General features: G+C 44.4%; 1 protein-coding gene across 1 annotated transcript in view; it reads right to left on the bottom strand.

Annotated features, from left to right (window-relative positions):
* Window positions 1-21,214, bottom strand: part of LOC120560407 (tetratricopeptide repeat protein 28-like) — a 391,494-nt gene that overhangs the window by 172,796 nt on the left and 197,484 nt on the right. The window contains 1 exon segment of the mRNA XM_039802872.1: window positions 8,793-8,940. Within this exon segment, the coding sequence (XP_039658806.1) occupies window positions 8,793-8,940 (148 nt within the window).

A 21,214-nucleotide genomic window follows, 5' to 3' on the forward strand; every position in this document is an offset into this window, starting at 1 on the left:
CACTTCCAATACTGAAAACTGTGAGAAGCTGATTCCCCACAGCTTGTTCAATAATACAGATGGACAGTGCGGATATCGGAGGAAAGACTGGTGCCCCCGGGGATGAAGGGAAGTGGCAGACTGATACAGTAAGAAGAGGGAGGTGAGATTGCACCAGTTTCCACCTGTGTCAGAGCCCTTTGTTGTGGGAAATACAGTACGAATCGCGTGGGAGCACAACAGCTGCTTGACTCCAGAATAACGAGAGGAAACGTTGATCTATGCGCCAAGGAGTGGGAGTGTGTGTGTCAGGTACTGAGGGTTGAATTGTATATGACACGCTAAGAATTGGGGCATTATACATATAATATTAACTTGACGGCGGAAACAAAGCAAGCTTTGATGAACTGACTTCACACTGCGTCCCTTGAAGACATAGGCCTTGAAATGGTTCTCTGAGGTTCATTATTTGCCTTCCTCTATCCTGAGTTATTCATTTGCTCATTTGGTATGGGTGCCTTTTTCGGATGGATGTCTTAGAAGATAAAACATAGGGGTGCTTTTGGGAGGACTGCAAACATCACAGCGTGTCGAGATGTCTGTGGTAAGATAAACGACTTAGAGAAGTGAACGCTGCAATCACAGCTAGACACAATCAGCTCTTTCTTGGCAACATGGGAGAAAAACATGGTACACAGAAGGGAATAAAACGTTGTGTTTGCAGAACTGCTATAAGAGATTAAGTGTAATTACGAAAGGATTACATGTGCAATTACAATGTTGTTAACAACAAAAAACAAGAAGGTGGAAAACCAGCAGAGTGCAATGACTATGGTTGGGTACCCTTAACAAGGGGGGTAAGCTTCGCTTCAGAACTCAAACTTCCTATGGCGCCATTTTGATGATACAAAGCCATCACCTCCCGTTAGCATCTCATTGACTCCCATTCATTCTGACGTCACTTTGACTGCGAATAACTTTACATCTGAAGCGTTTAAAGACTCTATTTGTCCGTTGTTTATTTCTAAAGAAACACGACAATGTATAAAAGGCTCCATTACCTTGTACCTCACGTTATGGCTCCGTAGCAGACGCTTTTATAAAAATAGGCTAACGATTGTCTCACATTGTAGAGGAATTACCATATAGTACAGGAGAAGCTCGCAGGCAGTTTGGACTTCCATTAGCTGTTTAGGTTTAATGACTAATGTTAACTAGCATGTTAGTGATCAGTAATTAGCCTGTGCCTATGTTATCTCCTTACATATACCTACGCTCTCCGTCTCTGTAAGATTGGGAATGATTGAGATTTCTCTCGGCACAGCTACCAGAAGACTTCACACTTTCAGACAGGTTGCTCACGTCACATCTACGTCTTCAAGCTCAGTTGGAGGCTGCTCAGTAACGCTCAGCCAGCACCGGAATAGAGACTTCTAACATCCTTCACTGGTCTCGTCCAGAGACAAGGGGTCTGCTGGTCCATTCTTATATATTGTCTATTTCACTTAAACACCTGCGCTGCCCTCTGGTGCTTCGAAACGGACGTTACAGGCAACAGAAGCATCGCTGAATGTAACGCTAGTTCACTCTACACTTGGCAGCAGGTAACGCTAGCCTACCGTTAGCTAGTAGCTGGGTTAAACATGGTTAAAACGCTGACCGCTAAAATGTCTAACGTGTGGCTGTATTTCACTGGAAAGGCTTCCAACAGTGGGGGTCCAACAGTCTGCAGCTAAAGACACAGAGGAGACTAGCCGACCTTGGACACGGCCGGAGAAACAACACTGATGGGACGCAATGCTGCGTTCAATCGAGAAACTCAAGCTGTTGTTGTAAAGTTCCCTTCTGCCATCTAGTGGTTCTTCTTTTTGTTGTTTAACATCAACTGAATAGTGAAGTTTGACCATATGGCCGTAGCAATGGACGTGCTGTTCTTTAATGTCACGATTGTCGTTTTGTGCTCTTCTTTTTTAATAACCTATCAGTTTGGTCACGGTATCGTCAGTTTTAAGCACCAGTATCGGGGGAAAAAACCCAAACGATACCCAACCCTAACAATGACTTCATGTATATGGGCTTAAAGCCATATTTGTGGCTCAACGTGTTGAAGAGAATTCTCTAAAATCTTTGGCGCTCAACTGAAAGTCATTTGGTGATTTGAGGCAATCAACACGCTGAATCCTGGGACGGCCGTGCTACTGTATGTGATCGATAAGGGTGTAAATCACAAGTTTGATCCTGATCTGATATCATATCGAGTCTTTGGACAACAATACGATATTTGCTAACAAATAAATAATTAGGGCTGTGCTCAAATTGAAGAAATTCTTAGTCGACTAAACACTCATTCAATCGTATCGACTAATCGATTAGTTGATTTAATCGACAGATCTGTAAATCTGAGTTTCTGCTAAAAGCACCACTTTAATTCTTGTGTTTACCAGAGATGTGCTCGTACGTTTCTTGCAAATAAGTCATTCAGCATGAAAAAAAGCATCAGACATGACTAATCAACTAAAGAAATCTAAGTTGACTAAGACCAAAATGACCGATTAGTCGACTAATCGACTAATCGGGAGCAGCCCTATAAATAATATACGTACATATCACAAAGTCTGCCACGATACGATTCAATTAAATTCAGGCTCCTGCGATCGATATGAGCCCATTTATCACAATCAGTTACATCTATATCAACTCACAAAAAGCAACTAAAATAAGATTTGACAAGTTTGTTACCGAGCTCTTCCAGACATTCAAATGAAAAGCAAAAAATAATAGATATAAAGTGGGAATTTCTAAATAAAGTTGCGTGATATGTATTGATATTTTCACTTTGCAACGACTATATTGTAACCCTTCATTGAATCGATATATCGATCCAGATCGATGTACCGTTACACCCCTAGTGGTCGACAAGCACGGCTGGCGGGAACGCGTTGCCTAGCTTTCATCTATCAGGGGACTTGAGTTACACTGATTATCCTCCCTGGTTGCTGGCGTTACACTGATTATCGTCCCCCTCTGAGAGGATCATTGGTCTTAATCCTTTGACCTAGCTACCTCTCCTCAACACACCTTGGATTAGGTCCTCTGCTGGTTGCCTGGCATTGTGGGAAATGGGGTAAACAATTAAGAGATTAAATGGCTTGGGCTAAATGTTGTTTTTTTCTCTCAACAGAGAGGACCCATTCTGGTCCATAATGCTCAGGTCTGGGCTCGCACCCAAACCCTTTTTCTCGTTTTGGCTCCAGTGACAGGCTTATATGCTCAATGTTGCTCAGATGGGCTCTCCATTCTTAGAGCCTTCTATTCTCTTTGCAGTTGTTTTTTTTTTTTTTTCTCACACACATATTCAGAGAAGCTGTATTCAATCAAAGAAAAAACTGATTCCTCAGTGAACAAAGCCCTTCAGAGCTGTGGATCTCATTGTACAGTTTTTTGGATTTCTTGAACAAGGCCGCATTTATTCACGGGCGCAGTTTTCAGCACACTTTGGGAAAGAAAACGATGACAAAGCAGGACTGCAGGATGACTCAGTCTTTGTTGGCAGTCGGTGGCATCCAGATCTGAAGAATATTAAATACTCCGCAGCGGTCATCTGAAGTAAAATTGTTGCCAGGTTTGTTTTGAGGCTCATTTGGCCAGCCCACATTGATTACTCATGGACAATCAGGTCACTGCAGATTGGCTGATACGACAGATAATAATGCATAACAGAAACACATTTTAGTTACACTCTTGGCTTGAATGAGCTGCTTATAAATCCACTCAGCTTTAGAAAAAAAGGCTTACACAGGGCCAGATGCAGACAATAGCATCACTGTTGGATGCTCATTAAGATAAGGGGCTATCTGGGAGTGTGATCAGCCCGGCTGACAATAAGATATGCTGAAGCTGCAGGCGTCAGGCCTCAGAGTCCGGAGGTAAGTACATGACACCAACAGTCCGTCACAGAGACGGAAAGACAGACAGATAGAGAGATGGCCTGCCTGCCTGCCTGCCGAATGGATAAAAACACTGACAGGTAAAGTCACCCTCGACACGCTTATTGACTGACAGAGCGAGGATTGTTTCAGAGATGGCAGTTGCGGGACAAAACGTGAGGAAATGGTGAAGCAGACAGACAGTGACACACTGTGAAATAGGGCCGTCCCCGACTAAAGAAATTATCTAACGCACGTATGATTTTGTCGACTTGATCGATGAGTTTAATCGGCAGATCTGTGTGCGTTGAGTGGTCGTTAAGGACTAGAAAAGTAGCAATAGATACTGAACAAAAATACGCTGAACTCAAAGATCCAAGACTTTTTCTATGTACACAAAAGGTTTATTTCTCTCAAATATTGTTCCCAAATCTGTCTAAATCTGTGTGAGTGAGCACTTCTCCTTTGCCAAGATAATCCATCCACCTCACAGGTGTGGCATATCAAGCTGCTGATTAGACAGTAGTATTATTGCAAAAGTGTGCCTTAGGCTGGCCCCAATAAAAGGCCACTCTAAAATGTGCAGTTTTACTGTATTGAGGGGGTCCGGGGGGGGGGGTCCGAAAACCAGTCAGTATCTGGTGTTATGGTTAGGGTTAGGGAAGTGCTCACTAACAGATTTAGACAGACTTGGGAACAATATTTGAGAGAAATAAGCCTTTCGTGTACGTAGAAAAAGTCTTAGATATTTGAGTTCAGCTCATGAAAAATGGGGGCAAAAACTAAAGTGTTTGCGTTTAAAATTTTGTTAGTGTAGTAAATGCAGTCCATTCGCCTTCTGTGGAACTGAGTTTCTCCACAAAGAATCATGCAAAAGCACCACTTGTGTTTGGGTTTACCATGTGCTCATAAGTTTCTCGGAAAATAAATCACTCAGCATGAAAAAGCATTAAGAAATTACTTCAGTCGACTAAAACCAAAACATCAAGTCATCCAAACCATACGGCGGTATCGGTCGTTAGCTAACGCTGTTAAACGGTCACAGTTTGGTTAGGTTTAGGCACCAAATTTAATGCTAATGCTAATGCTGTGCACTATGAGTATCCGGAGGCTACACTCAAATCGGTCAGAAAGTTGAGTGTGGGACGCTTTACTTTACTTTACTTTAATCAGTTGATTTGAAATCGACAGATCTGTAAAACTGAATCATGCAAAAGCACCACTTTAAATCGTGCGTTTACCAGAGATGTGCTCAGACGTTTCCTGGAAATAAATCATTCCGCAACGACCAGTCGACTAGTTAATTAGTCAACTTATTGGCCGTTTTGGTCCAAGTCTGTAAAACTGAGTTTCTCCACAAAGAATCAGGCAAAAGCGCCACTTTAAATCCTGTGTTAACCATGTGCTCACTCAGGTTTCTTGGAAATAAGTCATACAGGATGAAAAAGCATACAAAAATTACCAACTAAAGAAATCTCAGACCCAAACTATGACCAAAACGAACGAGTAGTCGAATAATCGACTAAGATTGGGCAGTTTTACTAGCCTCGAAATCCAGACCCAAATCCGAAAGATTTGGGGTCTGGCAATGAATAATGAAAATGGCCCAACTCGAGGGGTGGCACCAAGCATGCATTTCAAAATCTCACTGCACGCAATTGGACAACACTACGACCAATCACAACAATACACGGGGTGACGTATCCAGAGCTCCATACGCTTAGCTACCAGAGGAGCTAACTGGTAGATTAAACTCTTAGCTACCAGCGGAGCTAACTGGTAGATTAAACTCTTAGCTACCAGAGGAGCTAACTGGTAGATTAAACTCTTAGCTACCAGAGGAGCTAATTGGTAGGAGCTAACTGGTAGATTAAACTCTTAGCTACCAGAGGAGCTAACTGGTAGATTAAACTCTTAGCTACCAGAGGAGCTAATTGGTAGGAGCTAACGGGTAGATGAAACTCTTAGCTACCAGAGGAGCTAACTGGTAGATGAAACTCTTAGCTACCAGAGGAGCTAATTGGTAGGAGCTAACTGGTAGATTAAACTCTTAGCTACCAGAGGAGCTAACTGGTAGATGAAACTCTTAGCTACCAGAGGAGCTAATTGGTAGGAGCTAACTGGTAGATTAAACTCTTAGCTACCAGAGGAGCTAACTGGTAGATTAAACTCTTAGCTACCAGCGGAGCTAACTGGTAGATTAAACTCTTAGCTACCAGAGGAGCTAACTGGTAGATGAAACTATTAGCTACCAGAGGAGCTAATTGGTAGGAGCTAACTGGTAGATTAAACTCTTAGCTACCAGAGGAGCTAACTGGTAGATTAAACTCTTAGCTACCAGAGGAGCTAACTGGTAGATTAAACTCTTAGCTACCAGCGGAGCTAACTGGTAGATTAAACTCTTAGCTACCAGCAGAGCTAACTGGTAAATTAAAGTATTAGTTACCAGAGGAGCTAACTGGTAGATTGAACTCTTAGCTACCAGAAGAGCTAACTGGTAGCTTAAACTGTTAGCTACCAGCAGAGCTAACTGGCTAATTAAAGTATTAGCTACCAGAGGAGCTAACTGGTAGATTAAACTCTTAGCTACCAGAGGAGCTAACTGGTAGATTAAACTCTTAGCTACCAGCGGAGCTAACTGGTAGATTAAACTCTTAGCTACCAGCAAAGCTAACTGGCTAATTAAAGTATTAGCTACCAGAGGAGCTAACTGGTAGATTAAACTCTTAGCTACCAGCGGAGCTAACTGGTAGATTAAACTCTTGCCGTATCCGGTCGGCAAAACAGCAAAAATGTCCTTCTTGCAAAGCAACGATTGGAGCGCCGTCTTCTGTTCCTCTTTTAGATAAAAAGCCAAGTTTAACTCGTTCATTGTAGCGGCCAAAGCCGTTTCAAACAACCGGTGTTCATCCATAGCCATCTTGCAATGTTTACCAATGACTTTGACGTTGCAGCGCTGTCGTCATCTGTTTAGCTGGCGTCTGGCCCGCCTACATCAGATACACCGATGTGATTGGTGCAGCTCGGCTACCAGGGCATAGTTAATGAGCATCATTACTGAATGCCAGAGGGACTCGCTGAGCTAATTCAAATTGTGCTCTCGCGAGAACTCCAGGATTTCCAGGGTACAGTCCTACTTTCAAAACACAAATAAAAATGCCCATTCAGCTACTAAAGAAATCTCAGACCCAAACTATGACCAAAACGAACGAGTAGTCGAATAATCGACTAAGATTGGGCAGTTTTACTAGCCTCGAAATCCAGACCCAAATCCGAAAGATTTGGGGTCTGGCAATGAATAATGAAAATGGCCCAACTCGAGGGGTGGCACCAAGCATGCATTTCAAAATCTCACTGCACGCAATTGGACAACACTACGACCAATCACAACAATACACGGGGTGACGTATCCAGAGCTCCATACGCTTAGCTACCAGAGGAGCTAACTGGTAGATTAAACTCTTAGCTACCAGCGGAGCTAACTGGTAGATTAAACTCTTAGCTACCAGAGGAGCTAACTGGTAGATTAAACTCTCCGGGCCCCGGAGCTAATGGTAGGAGCTAACTGGTAGATTAAACTCTTAGCTACCAGAGGAGCTAACTGGTAGATTAAACTCTTAGCTACCAGAGGAGCTAATTGGTAGGAGCTAACGGGTAGATGAAACTCTTAGCTACCAGAGGAGCTAACTGGTAGATGAAACTCTTAGCTACCAGAGGAGCTAATTGGTAGGAGCTAACTGGTAGATTAAACTCTTAGCTACCAGAGGAGCTAACTGGTAGATGAAACTCTTAGCTACCAGAGGAGCTAATTGGTAGGAGCTAACTGGTAGATTAAACTCTTAGCTACCAGAGGAGCTAACTGGTAGATTAAACTCTTAGCTACCAGCGGAGCTAACTGGTAGATTAAACTCTTAGCTACCAGAGGAGCTAACTGGTAGATGAAACTATTAGCTACCAGAGGAGCTAATTGGTAGGAGCTAACTGGTAGATTAAACTCTTAGCTACCAGAGGAGCTAACTGGTAGATTAAACTCTTAGCTACCAGAGGAGCTAACTGGTAGATTAAACTCTTAGCTACCAGCGGAGCTAACTGGTAGATTAAACTCTTAGCTACCAGCAGAGCTAACTGGTAAATTAAAGTATTAGTTACCAGAGGAGCTAACTGGTAGATTGAACTCTTAGCTACCAGAAGAGCTAACTGGTAGCTTAAACTGTTAGCTACCAGCAGAGCTAACTGGCTAATTAAAGTATTAGCTACCAGAGGAGCTAACTGGTAGATTAAACTCTTAGCTACCAGAGGAGCTAACTGGTAGATTAAACTCTTAGCTACCAGCGGAGCTAACTGGTAGATTAAACTCTTAGCTACCAGCAAAGCTAACTGGCTAATTAAAGTATTAGCTACCAGAGGAGCTAACTGGTAGATTAAACTCTTAGCTACCAGCGGAGCTAACTGGTAGATTAAACTCTTGCCGTATCCGGTCGGCAAAACAGCAAAAATGTCCTTCTTGCAAAGCAACGATTGGAGCGCCGTCTTCTGTTCCTCTTTTAGATAAAAAGCCAAGTTTAACTCGTTCATTGTAGCGGCCAAAGCCGTTTCAAACAACCGGTGTTCATCCATAGCCATCTTGCAATGTTTACCAATGACTTTGACGTTGCAGCGCTGTCGTCATCTGTTTAGCTGGCCTCTGGCCCGCCTACATCAGATACACCGATGTGATTGGTGCAGCTCGGCTACCAGGGCATAGTTAATGAGCATCATTACTGAATGCCAGAGGGACTCGCTGAGCTAATTCAAATTGTGCTCTCGCGAGAACTCCAGGATTTCCAGGGTACAGTCCTACTGTCAAAACACAAATAAAAATGCCCATTCAGCTACTACATGTCTTACCTCGTAACGGCGACTTCATGGCGGCTTCTACCATGCCCACCAGCAGCTGCAGGCTCTTGGGGTCTTGGGCCAGCCCGGAGGCGAAGGCGGCCAGTGCGTCGGCATGGCGGCCAAGGTACTGAAGGGCAACACCCTGTCGGAAGTATGCCTGTAGAGAGAGAGAGAGAGAGAGAGAGAGAGAGAGAGAGAGAGAGAGAGAGAGAGAGAGGCAAGAGTCATTAGGGCGTTGGGCTTTACACAAACACATTAGCAGACACACTCATTTCACGCCATTTGCATTTTTTCCACATGAGCAGTTTTCGGAACATGGCACCTCTCTCCTTTCTGTATTCCCATAATAGAGTGATCACTGGCTTTTTTTGTACTTGTTAATTGGATTATAAGTTTAACATAAATGCACATCTTACACTCTGGCTGGCTGCTTTTCTCAGGAGCAACTGATTGTTTTTCTCTTTTAATATTTTGTTCTCCTGTTTGCTGTGGGAGCGAAGTGCACACAAGTGGAGAACTGGTATTTCTCTTGGGCTGTGTTAGAAGAGAAGAAAAAAAAAAGTACAGAGAAAGAATAAGGAAAAAGAGAGAGAGCTACTTACTCAAGTCGGTCTGTAGCTCAATAAAAGAACACCCATAAAAACCACAGATTGTGCATTCCCTTTGTCGGGGCGCGCTTGTAAAATAACACAACTGGCTGCATTTTTTTTGCCATATTTTCACATCAGATTGTGTCATGCTTTGGCTACGTGAATGGCTCTTCAAGCAGTCAGTGCATTAGTTGCATTTGTCATCCAGTCAGTTATTCACAGAGCTGAGAAAGTCACATTGTTTTGCGAGTATAATAATTCAGCACCGCTGAGATATGAACTGCATGTGACTGCCGGCATACTGCGTCTTTCTCTGAGAGACTAAATTGTTTTGGAACCTTCCTTCAGATTGAAAACTAAAACAGATGCCTCTGAGATCCAAAGCTCCATCAATACGTGTTTTTATCTTCACAATGTCTGTTTGGACTCACCACAGAAAAGAGAGGTTGTTTTTGTGTCCAAGCAAGTTTGTGACTCAGTATGTTTGTGTCTGAAAATAATCCGAGTGAGTTGTTAAAGCTGACTCCGGTCCAGTCTAATACGAGCAGCAAAGAGAGATGGAACTAGATCCAGCTCATTTATTCACCATCCAAACCACTAAATCCCCCCCAAGAGAAAGCAAAAACGCTCTCAGAATAGTCATCTGGGCTCGTGTGTCAGAAATTACAGCAGCAAAGCATTGTGGGGTGGGGAGGGGGGGGGGAAATGAGGGATAAGCAAAGAAACAACAGAATGGGTCTAAAATATGTCATGTCAGGAGTCTTAGGCCGGCTTCACACCGGCTGCGTGGCGCGAGCGTGTCAGCTGCGTAGCGTCACGTGTCCGTTTTGATTTCGGCTCCCATGGTAACAGGTTAGAGCGTGCACGCTGCCTGCGTGACGCGCACGTCTCAGGCGCGGCTCGAGCCTAGAAACAGTAGAAATAGAACCGACGCCTATTTTTCACGCGACACGCAAGCGTGTTGGAAGCGTTTCCAGGCAAAATAGAATACGAAAAGATGTTGGTATGTCATTTAGACACGAAAACATTAAATAAATGTCATGTTGATGTTTGAAAGTCTCTAGGTTTTGACATAAATGCAGATAGAAATGTAATTTAAATATTCAATATTCTAATATTGCACCAGTCAATACAGAAGGAAATATTCTGGAGCTATTTTGCCGTCAGTACTGCCGACGTTGTCTTTGCTGTAATCAGATCAGAATATATTTATGTTTAACATGAAGTATACTACTGCTTGACTGCAGTATATCTATGGGAAACGTGTCAGACATGTTTCTGGTGTGCGAAGACATAGAAAACGCCACGCTCACGCCACGCAGCCAGTGTGTGGCCGGCCTTAGGCTAAATCTACACTTATTAAGTTTTGGTATTAAAATGAATATCTTTTGCTACATTTAAGCCTCACGTCCACACTACTGTGGCGTTTCCGAGCCCCTAAAACGGAGACATTTGGAAACACCGCTGCCCCCATTTTGGTTTTAAAACTCCGGGGATGCTTTGTAGTCTGGACGGACACAAACGGAGACATTTGGTCTTATCTGTTAGCTAGCTTACAGACCTTTCAGTAACAGTTCCACCTCGTCCTCGCTCCAAGATATTAAATCCCTGCTCTTACTTTTCACTGTTGTTGTCCTTTCTCCAAAGTAATTTCTGTATTTTCAAACCATGATTTTCTACCGCAGAGTAACGTCAGAGAATCTGCTTCCTGTTTACACCGGCACGCACATGCCCAGGGTGTGTGAACGGTCATGTGATACGTGTTGTCAGACGTGTTAATATGGACGGAGATTAGTTCTGCTACTGGAGCTGAAACTCTTGTGTGGACGGAGATCGTTTTTGGTCTTAAAAATGAAAAGGTAGCGGTGTGGATGAAGCCTTAATCCCTCCTTCTCTGGTGTTGTTGTGTGTTTGTGATTGCTGCCGTCTGGTCACCTCCTCGCTGAGCGGGCAGTAACTCCACTCACAGCCTTTAAAAGTGACACCAGGGCTAATTTGCTATTAGCATCTAAGAGGCCTTTTCATTAGTCTTCCCAAGCTTCTCTGTTAGCACCGCTAGACAGCGAAAGAAGGCGGAGAGGATTAGAGAAAATGAGACATGACATCGAATTTATAGAGACCAGTAATTAATTTCGCTTCCGCCCGAGCCCCCCCACTGACTACCAATCTCTCTCTAGACTTCTTGCCCCTCTCTGCATCTCTGCATCCCTTCGCATCACAACTCTGTCGAAAATGACGAGGACAGAGATTAGATTCAACGCATTAACCTTTGTTCTGACACGGTTATTATATGAGGGGAGCGCAGGCCAAAGTATCCGCTCAATATTAATCGCATCTCGTGGCGGTGGAGTTTGGGCAGCGGGCTTCTGGCGAGAGAGCGGGGAGGCCCACAAAACGTTTCGCCCGGGGGAGCAAAAGACATTTAAAAGCACTTCTCCCTTTGATTAGATTTAGCCTACAATATGACTGCTCCCACCCAGAGAGCTTTCTTTTATTCTCCTAAGCGGCGTGCCCGGACCGAGACGGCCAGGGAGAGAGAGGACGAGGATGGAGATGAATAAAATAAGGCTCGCTTCAAAAGGAAAAATTGCAATCTTCTTTAATCCTTTTATTTTACCCTATGCTCTCATACGTGAGGCAGAAAGACAAGACTGTGCAGAGAGTGCATTAACACTGCAAACACAAGCATGAGTAAAAAATGCGTAAAGGAACAAGCGCGGCTTGTTCCTTTACGCAAAAATGACAAAATCAATGTGCTGTACGGCCTCATGGGATTTTTATTTTCTTCCATTAATCTCCAACTACCTTCAAAACACATCCTATAGCTGCACAAAGACACACACACACACACACGATGGGATCTCAGCCTTTGCATAATCCAACAAGTCAATTCAACCAGCGAGGCTCATAAAACAGAGGGCTCATGAATTGACATTACTGTAGCTGAATACCAGCGTAAGGGAGCCTCAACTAGAGCACAACGCTGCAGAAATAACACCAACAGGTTAGCTACGCTATTGGCATGAGTCATTATGGGAGAGGGGTGAGCAAGATTTTACCCCTGCACAACGTTTTTTTCTTTCTTTTTTTTTTATTATTCACGCATAACAGGATCTCTTCTAAAAACACAGCAGCGGCATCGGCTCAGAGCTGCTGCTACACTGATTAGCACAGCCTTGCTTAGCTCGTAGTCACACACAGAGAGAGAGAGAGAGAGAGAGAGAGGTACAGGGGTGGGAGGGGGGTGTGGTGGGGGGCATTACAGGAAAAGAGAGAGGGCTCCACGGATTAACTTTGCCCCGTCAACATACCCAACCAAAATGGCACAAGTCGGTGCAAAAACCATCTCCCTAAACAGGATGCATATTAGAGGAGGCATAAGTTCTCACAGGCCTTCCTGGAAATATGACGCATCTGTTAGGCATCTTGTACAACATGACATCCACAAACCTGAGACTTCTAATCTTGTCTTTTGCCTGAAATTATATCCAGGGTAAATTATTGAACCTTCCTGCATCTTCTGCCTCTCTCTATTTAAAGCAGCAATGTGCTGATGCTACAGGAGGAGCGGATCGAGTGGGGAGGTCGGTCGTTCTCACCCGTGGGTAAATTCCGGGAGCGCTAACGCGCATGTGTTTCAGTGCATGTGTGTGTGTGTGTGTGTGTGTGTGTGTGTGTGAGAAAAAGAGAGAGGGAGAGAAAAAGAGAAAGCACATACAGTACATGTAAGAGAGAGGATAAAAGCTTTTCTTGTCTCTCGAACATTTTAATATTTCATGAACGCTTGTTTGATGTAGTTTTAAATATTCATGTTTTCATGCTTTGGAGGAAGAGGTAAATGATGCAAAAAAAAAGAAAAAGTGATTCACTCTGGTACACTGTGCCGCACACGGCAGGGATCCAACGTTCTCGGCACACACACATGCCCAAAACAAGCCTATGCACACCAGTCGCATGCGCTCCCTTTCTCTCTAACAAGCCACTTAAAATGAAACACAATTTTCTTTCCGTGACAGCTCTGTTGTTCACAATAAGGCCCACAGTCAGAGCAGCCGAACAGAAAGTTGACAAGATTAAGATTGGGAGTTTGGCGCAAGACCAGCTGTTTCCTATTAGCAGATTAATGCCTCGACATATGTCCTCGCCCCCTCCGTAGGCTCCTCTTCAGTACACTGTAACCCCCGGGGGTGTCATCAGCCCCTGGGAGCACGTCTGTGTTTGCACTTGTCTATCCAAGTTCAAAATCTGGGCCTACTTAAAGGAAGAATTCACTGAAATTATATATCTAGACAAGCTGTGCTTAACAGATATGAGCAAAAGGAGTAGGACTGAACCAAGCGGCGGCAACTTCCGTGCCTTAAAAGTGAAGCCAATGCAAACAAGTCCCTTAAACCTGCATTCTCTCTCATTTCCAGCAAGATAGCAAGCTAGCGCTAGCGTTAGGTGGTAACATAAAGGTCCCATGGCATGGAAATTTCACTTAATGAGGTTTTTTAACATTAATATGAGTTCCCCCAGCCTGCTTATGGTCCAGTGGCTAGAAATGGCGATAGGTGTAAACCGAGCCCTGGGTATCCTGCTCTGCCTTTGAGGAAATGAAAGCTCAGATGGGCCAATCAGGAATCTTCTCCTTATGAGGTCATAAGCCACACCCCCACCCTCCACCTTGCCCCCCCCTCTCTCCTCCTCAATAGCTACAGACACAGAAATGGCACATCCTAAGGAACGCTTATTGTGGGACTGGCTCTAGTGGCTGTAATTCTGCACCAAGGCTGAATTTCAGGAAAGAGACTTCAGATACAGTATTAGGGGACCACTAAGGTCTATATAAAAGAGACTTCAGATACAGTATTAGGGGACCACTAAGGTCTATATAAAAGAGACTTCAGATACAGTATTAGGGGACCACTAAGGTCTATATAAAAGAGACTTCAGATACAGTATTAGGGGACCACTAAGGTCTATATAAAAGAGACTTCAGATACAGTATTAGGGGACCACTAAGGTCTATATAAAAGCATCCAAAGAGCACCATGTCATTGGACCGTTAAGAGAAAGTCTGCTGATTTTCAACCAGCTCTGTACACAGAGGTCTGGATGACCTGGCGTCAGAAGGGTTAAAAATCGGCCACTGTCCCTCTTTAGCTTTTAGCTTAGCGCAGCGCCATTGAAAACATAAACAACACTGCCTCGGCGTCATCCTCCCCAGCTCCACCCCTTTCTTCTGGCTCCAAAATACCAAGATGGCGACGAGCAAAATGAAAACTACTGGCTTCAAAACGGCAGTCCATAAACCAATGGGTGACGTCTCTGCTGCTACATCCATTACTTTTACAGTCTCTGGTTTAATATATGGCGAGGCAGATGCACAAAGTTCCCTATCTTACATATTAAAAAAGGACGAATGCTGATAACAACACACGCGCCTCCCGGAGTTGGAAAATCCTGTTCGATCAATAGTTTGTTGGATATTTCCTACAGTTTCGTTAATTCCCCCCGGGTTGCAGTATATGTATGCAGCGCTTCCAAGACAAATCCCTTACTAAAGACTGCCAAGTCTATTTGTTTATCCTATCCTGAATCTGTCATTTTCAGCAAGAAATCAAATTGCCAAGGTAATTTGTAAATCCTTTGTATCAGGGGCACTGGGGCTGGAAACACGCCCAAGTAGTCAGTTATTTACAGACAGCTGAAGCTGTTTCCTGCCACACTTTCAGAGTTGTAAAATCTCAACCGCAACGATGTCTCTCTGAACAAACGGCATAACTCCTTGCCCACAACGCCGCCAGCCTGTCATCGAACCGCCTGCTCCAGCTGTGCTCCAGTAGCCCAAGGATTTGTGCGGCTTGCTGTGCCCTGATCGGTGATCAGCAACAATACAGACGCTTTCAAATGTGGAAATCAATATAAAACGTGTATGAGCTCCGTTTAGACCGTGCCACACCCTTCGCTGCTGTGGTGTGTTTAGGATAGGCCCGCAGCAGATGGTTTCTGACCACCCACAGGGCAGTCGGAGCCGATGCGACGACTCTCAACAGAACCCCCCTGCTGCCAACATAATGGAACCAAAATCAGACCATCAAACAGGGACAGCGGGCTGCAAATACACTGCACGCACACACAAACACAAACTGGAGGAAAATACATCAATAGCTCCTTCAGAAAACCACCCATCCGTCTCAAACAAACGGGTATTACTCAAAATCAGCTTTCCACACAGGCAAGGGCGCTGGGATCAGGTTAACACTAATGGTGTGGCAGGAACAAAGGGATTGCTGCCTCCGTTTCTTGCCTCTTTAACTATAGGTGACGTTGCCTGGTTTCCGACGCGACCCAGAAATGTCATGTGTCGACCAAGGGGCTTCAGACGCGTGCCGTCGCCGTCCCTCGCAAATCTCCGCCACTACACTTTCAAGGTGACACGGTCGATTCGCTGGGTACACAAAATGTCAACTGCTTAATTTAATATCCAGGGATAACTGTCTGCCATGACAAATTAGCTTGGAGAACATCTTAAAAAAAAACAGAGAAATGAAATGGAATGATTGCTTCTTTGGGCCTTCTGCCCTTCAACTTGACAAGCTGGAAGCCACAGTACAGCACAATGGAGCCGGAACTTAATTAAAGAGATTTCTGAGTTTCTAACCATATTCCCGCGCCTTACTGCAGGTATAGATCTCACCCCCTCCCAAGGACCAAAAAGGTGCAAGGTCGGTCCTCACAGAGGCAGCTGTGGGGGGGGCGTTACACCCATTGCCTCGGGCCAAACATGAACCTCTGGCCTCGGGGTCACGGGGATCGACTCATGACACAGCTGCCTGTCTATCACCATCTCCCCAATCTAATAAACCCAAACCAGCAAACACCCCTGACCTGCATTGATCGTGTGTGTGTGTGTGTGTGTGTGTGTGTGTTATGTGTTGTGTCAGTGGAGAAAAACCAGTGACAGACTCATTTCTCCTCACACTGAGTGAAAGATTTCTACATTAATCCAGCCAATAGATGGAAAAGAAAAAATGCTGAATTTTCAGGATTTTGTTTTGGCCTTTATGCTGACCAGGAGGGCTTCGGTAGAAAACACTTTGGTCAAGTCTACAGTGGTCTGGATCAACGGAAGTACGTTTCCGGGATAAAGCCCGATATCCGGCGCGTGTCCGCTCTCTGCGTGTCGCTGTTCTCCAACATTTTGCTTCGGGAAACAACAACAACCTTCGAGCTAGCGATCTACATGCTGAAAATGTCAATTTTGTGTCATTTTTTGGGGGCTTTTCTATTTGTAATAGAGTGACAGTGGATAGACAGGAAAGGGGGATAGTAAGAGTGGATAACACGCAACAAAGGGCAGTAGGTCGGATTCGAACCGGGCGCCACTGCAGGACTCAGCCAACATGGGGTGAACGCTCTCGCTGGGTGAGCTAGAGGCCGCCCTGAAAATGTCAACTTTTATAGAAAATTTGGACGGTGCAACTGGGCATGAATGATTTTAAAGATTTACAAAGAATATGTTTAGGGCATTTCCTCTCTAACTGGGAGGATTTTGGGACCGATTGGTGGGATTGCTGTGGACGAAGTACACACGGAGATACACTGGTAAGAGCCAATGAGGTTTAACCATGTATCAGCTCATTTAAATAGCTCACGGTACTGTGATGTGTCAACAGTTCCACCAGAACCAGTTCCTTCCCGAGACTATTTAGCAGAGCCACCGTCGCTGCGTCCGGAGCTCAGCGCCGCCCAAGACGACTGCGATTGGTTTAAAGAAATGCAAACAACCCAGAGTGTTTTATTCTTCTATCCCAGAATGCATCTGTGGTGTAGCCAGACCTTTACCCCGCAACGCTGCGGAGATAGAGCTGGCTATGCGAGACTACAGTGATTTTATGTTAGCAGCATCAGCCTCACCAAAGGTGGATGTTGCACCATGTGCATGTAGGTAGACGCAGTCAAATATTTATGATCCATTGACGTACACCTCCCTGAGGGGGTTGTAGACTCTGCCGATTGCTGTTCCATCCAACGCCCTTAATTAGCTCATTAGATTAGACGTGAGGTGTAATGAGAGCAAATTAAACTGATCTTTCTTTGTGGAGCCAGCAATTAAAGGGTAAACGTTTCATTATATAGCGGAGTGGCGACAATAAGACCCAGGTAAAATCCAGGATGCCCCGGTGGAGACTTCAGCGTGAGAGACATTGAAGTACTCTCTCACGGCTGCGAGGAATCGATTAGCCGGCTCTCATCAAACTGGCAGCCAGTGCCGGACTTCAGATTGGAAAAGGTCATAGTCAGGTATGTGGAATCAATGCTGAGCACTCTGTATTCACTGTGTCTCCTATTATCTAGGCTGGGGGATGGCTTAACGTTTTCTGAAAACAATTACCAAAAGACAAAAGAGAAGCTTGGATAAAGAAGGTCAGGGTTTGTGATCAGGGGGAAGTGACATGCGGCGCACATCCGCTGTGACAGTCAGAGCGAAATGGAAAAGGGAAAAACTGATATTGCTCGTTTTTCACAAACAGATGAAAACGGCACAATAGCGGCAAGCTGTGGGGTCGTGCGGTGACACGCTGTCACAATACAATGTTTGGCAGAGGGGAATTCAATTTTCTTTCCGCTACGTGCACGTCCACCACAACTGAGGGTTTTCACAAAGGAAACAGACCGACAGAAAGTTCAAAACAGCAGATAAAATGGCACTGTGCCTCCAGCTCATTCCGAGCACGCTAATAGTAATGTTAGAATAACCGTGTGACACTCTTCCACCATGATTTATAGCCTGATTTGTCACACGGATGCAGCTAGCATACGTGCTTTCTTATTAGCATCTTAAGAGTCTTGAGATGTGAGGCTGAGAGGGTCAGGGTGCTAAACAGATTTCCGTGCACCCTCTCGACTAGGATCCTTGGCTCGGCTCTGCCTGAGCATTGCACACGAGCCCCACAGCCACAGGGGCTGACTCTCAATTAAAGTGGGCATTAATTACTTAAAGGAGCTTTAATCAATCAAAGCCAGATGGTGAACCAAGCAAACTCGAGGCTGCAGAAGTGCTTTCCACCCCAACTAGACTAAAGGTGGCCATAAAAGGCTTTATTGCAAAAATACCTACAAGGCTAAAATGTTATAGTTTATTCGGTTACACTTTACTTTAAGGTATCTACATAAGAGTGACATGACACGGTCATGAACGTGTCACAGTCCCTCCAGAAAAACGCGATTATGTGATCGCATAATCAGCCAAAGTCATTTTCAAATACGCCGCACTTTCTCCGCATAAATTGACTATTTCCGTGCAAAATATACTTGCATGATTTCATAATTCCCGCATTTTCGTTGCAAAAAAGTCACATAGCTTAACAGAAAGTTGAAAAATGTTGCGTTTACTTCACACAAGAGCAGCCATTTTCCTCTGTTGCCAATATGAACGTTATGAAGTGACGTTATGAAGTGACGTTATGAAGTGACGTTATGAAGTGACGTTATGAAGTGACGTTATGAAGTGACGTGAACATCATCGAAAAGCAGGGTGTTTGGGGATCACTTTCTTTTCTCTTTTTCATCAAACCGCAGTTTTTGCAAGTTCCCGCAATTTCATCGCATAAAATTTCCTTTTTTTCTACACTTAACATTCATCGTCGATTAATCTGTCGATTATTTTTCTAGATTAACCGATTTGTAGTTTGGTCTATAAAATGGAGAAAAATGTGGATCAGTGTTTCCCAAAAAGCCCCAAGATGACATCCTCAAATGTCTCGTTTTTGTCCACAACTCAAAGATATTCAGTTTACTGTCACAGAGGAGAGAAGACACTAGAACAATATTCACATCTAACAAGCTGGAATCAGAGAAATCTTCCTTTTTTCCATAAAAAATGACTCAATATAAATTAAATTAATTATCAAAATAGTTGGCCAAACACTAATTGATTAATCTTTGCAGCTCTTAACTGAACCTCTCACCAATGATTGAAAACGTGCGACAAATGACCTCACAATAAAATTAAAATTCACTTTTTCTAATACCAATTGTATGCAATGATTATGCAAAGCCAACGCCAATTGAATGAGCAGGCCTGGCCATATGTGCCCCTGATGTCTTTAGCCCCACAGTGACGACAGCAGAGGCTACTTGGCCCCGGTGCTGCTGTACTCTCCCTGGCCTGAGGCTCTGCATCCTCCATCTTCATTTGTACTCCCTTAATTGGCTTTGACAGTGAACTCAAGCATGGCTGAAAAATACCCTCCTCTTAGTAAACACTGGCTGAGAGACACATGTTCTCAACATGGGGAAACCAGGCGTCTCCATTAGCCATTAGGATGGGTAGTCATGTCCGACTGACCCTCTCTAAACGCCTCTTCAGAGCGGCTTCGCCTCTCAAACGTTCGCCGCCATCTGGGAGACAAAGGCTTCAAAGTTCACACTTTTGAGAGTGCATTTCAATTCTGTGACTGGCCATGTGGATGTAATGGATTTAATTTCCCCTCCCTAACAGTTATTTCTCCTCTGCTTCGTGAGGAATGATAATGAGCCAATACTATATCTAAATCACAACTGCTATGCCTACAATTCTCACCCTGAACTACAGCCACATGGCCATCCCAAAGCTCTTATTCCTGCCCCGAGGAGCGATTATAGAGGATGGAGGTGGGAGGAGCTATGAGTAAGGATACAGAGAGCAGCCCTCTAAAAACCAAGGGGGTTAAGCCAGCCTCCACAAAGCGTACCTCCTATGGGGAGATTCTGATGCTAACAAGTCATCACCTCCCATTAGCATCCCATTGACTCCCATTCATTCTGACGTCACTTTGACAGAGAATAACTAAGACTCTATTTGTCCGTTGTTTATTTCTAAAGAAACACGACAATGTATAAAAGGCTCCATTACCTTGTACCTCACGTTATGGCTCCGTAGCAGACGCTTTTATAACAATAGGCTAACAATTGGGTCATAACCACGAGACTTACTGTCGCATAGTAGAGGAATTACCGTATAGTACAGGAGAAGCTTACATGAGCTGTTTAAGTTTAATTACTAATGTTAACTAGCATGTTAGTGATCAGTAATTAGCCTGTGCCTATGTTATCTCCTTACATATACCTACGCTCTCCGTCTCTGTAAGATTGGGAATGATTGAGATTTCTCTCGGCACAGCTACCAGAAGACTTCACACTTTCAGACAGGTTGCTCACGTCACATCTACGTCTTCACGCTCAGTTGGAGGCTGCTCAGTAACGCTCAGCCAGCACCGGGAAAGAGACTTCTGATATCCTTCACTGGTCTCCGTCGAAAACGACGACGTCACTTTGTCCAATTATTTTACCGTCTATGTTAAAACACATTTCCACGTTTCCTCTCTCCTCACATGATGTCTTTCCCATGCTTCCTCGGTGGGATGGACTAAGACGGGAGAAAGGGAAGCACGTGAAGTCATCGTGGATGCAATTTAAGGACCATAAGTCATATTTAGAGAAATGCACTTCAATTCTTCAACTCGATGTGCTGCGCAACATTTCTTTCTGAACTTATCTTATTCACAAAACCATTTAGCCTGTGCAAAATGTTCAAACTGGCATTTCCTGAGGTGTGAAAAATCAGTATTTCTGAGCCTGAAGTGGTTGAGTTGAGCTCGAGTATCATTGCTTGTTGAGTTCCCAACGAGAGACCGAGTCCACCAACTGATTACCCCCTCACACTGCCACTCAGTAGGCCCGGCTCCTCGGCAGTGTTGGCGCCTGTGTTGGGTTCATTACGTTGCTCTGGCCTCGGTGGGAAGCTGCTTCATCAAACAGGAGTCAGCAGCGCAGGCTCCTCGACAGTGTGACTTCTCCAGAGTTGCCGTGCAA

The sequence above is a fragment of the Perca fluviatilis genome, chromosome 6, assembly GCF_010015445.1.
Source record: "Perca fluviatilis chromosome 6, GENO_Pfluv_1.0, whole genome shotgun sequence".
Lineage (NCBI taxonomy): Eukaryota > Metazoa > Chordata > Actinopteri > Perciformes > Percidae > Perca > Perca fluviatilis.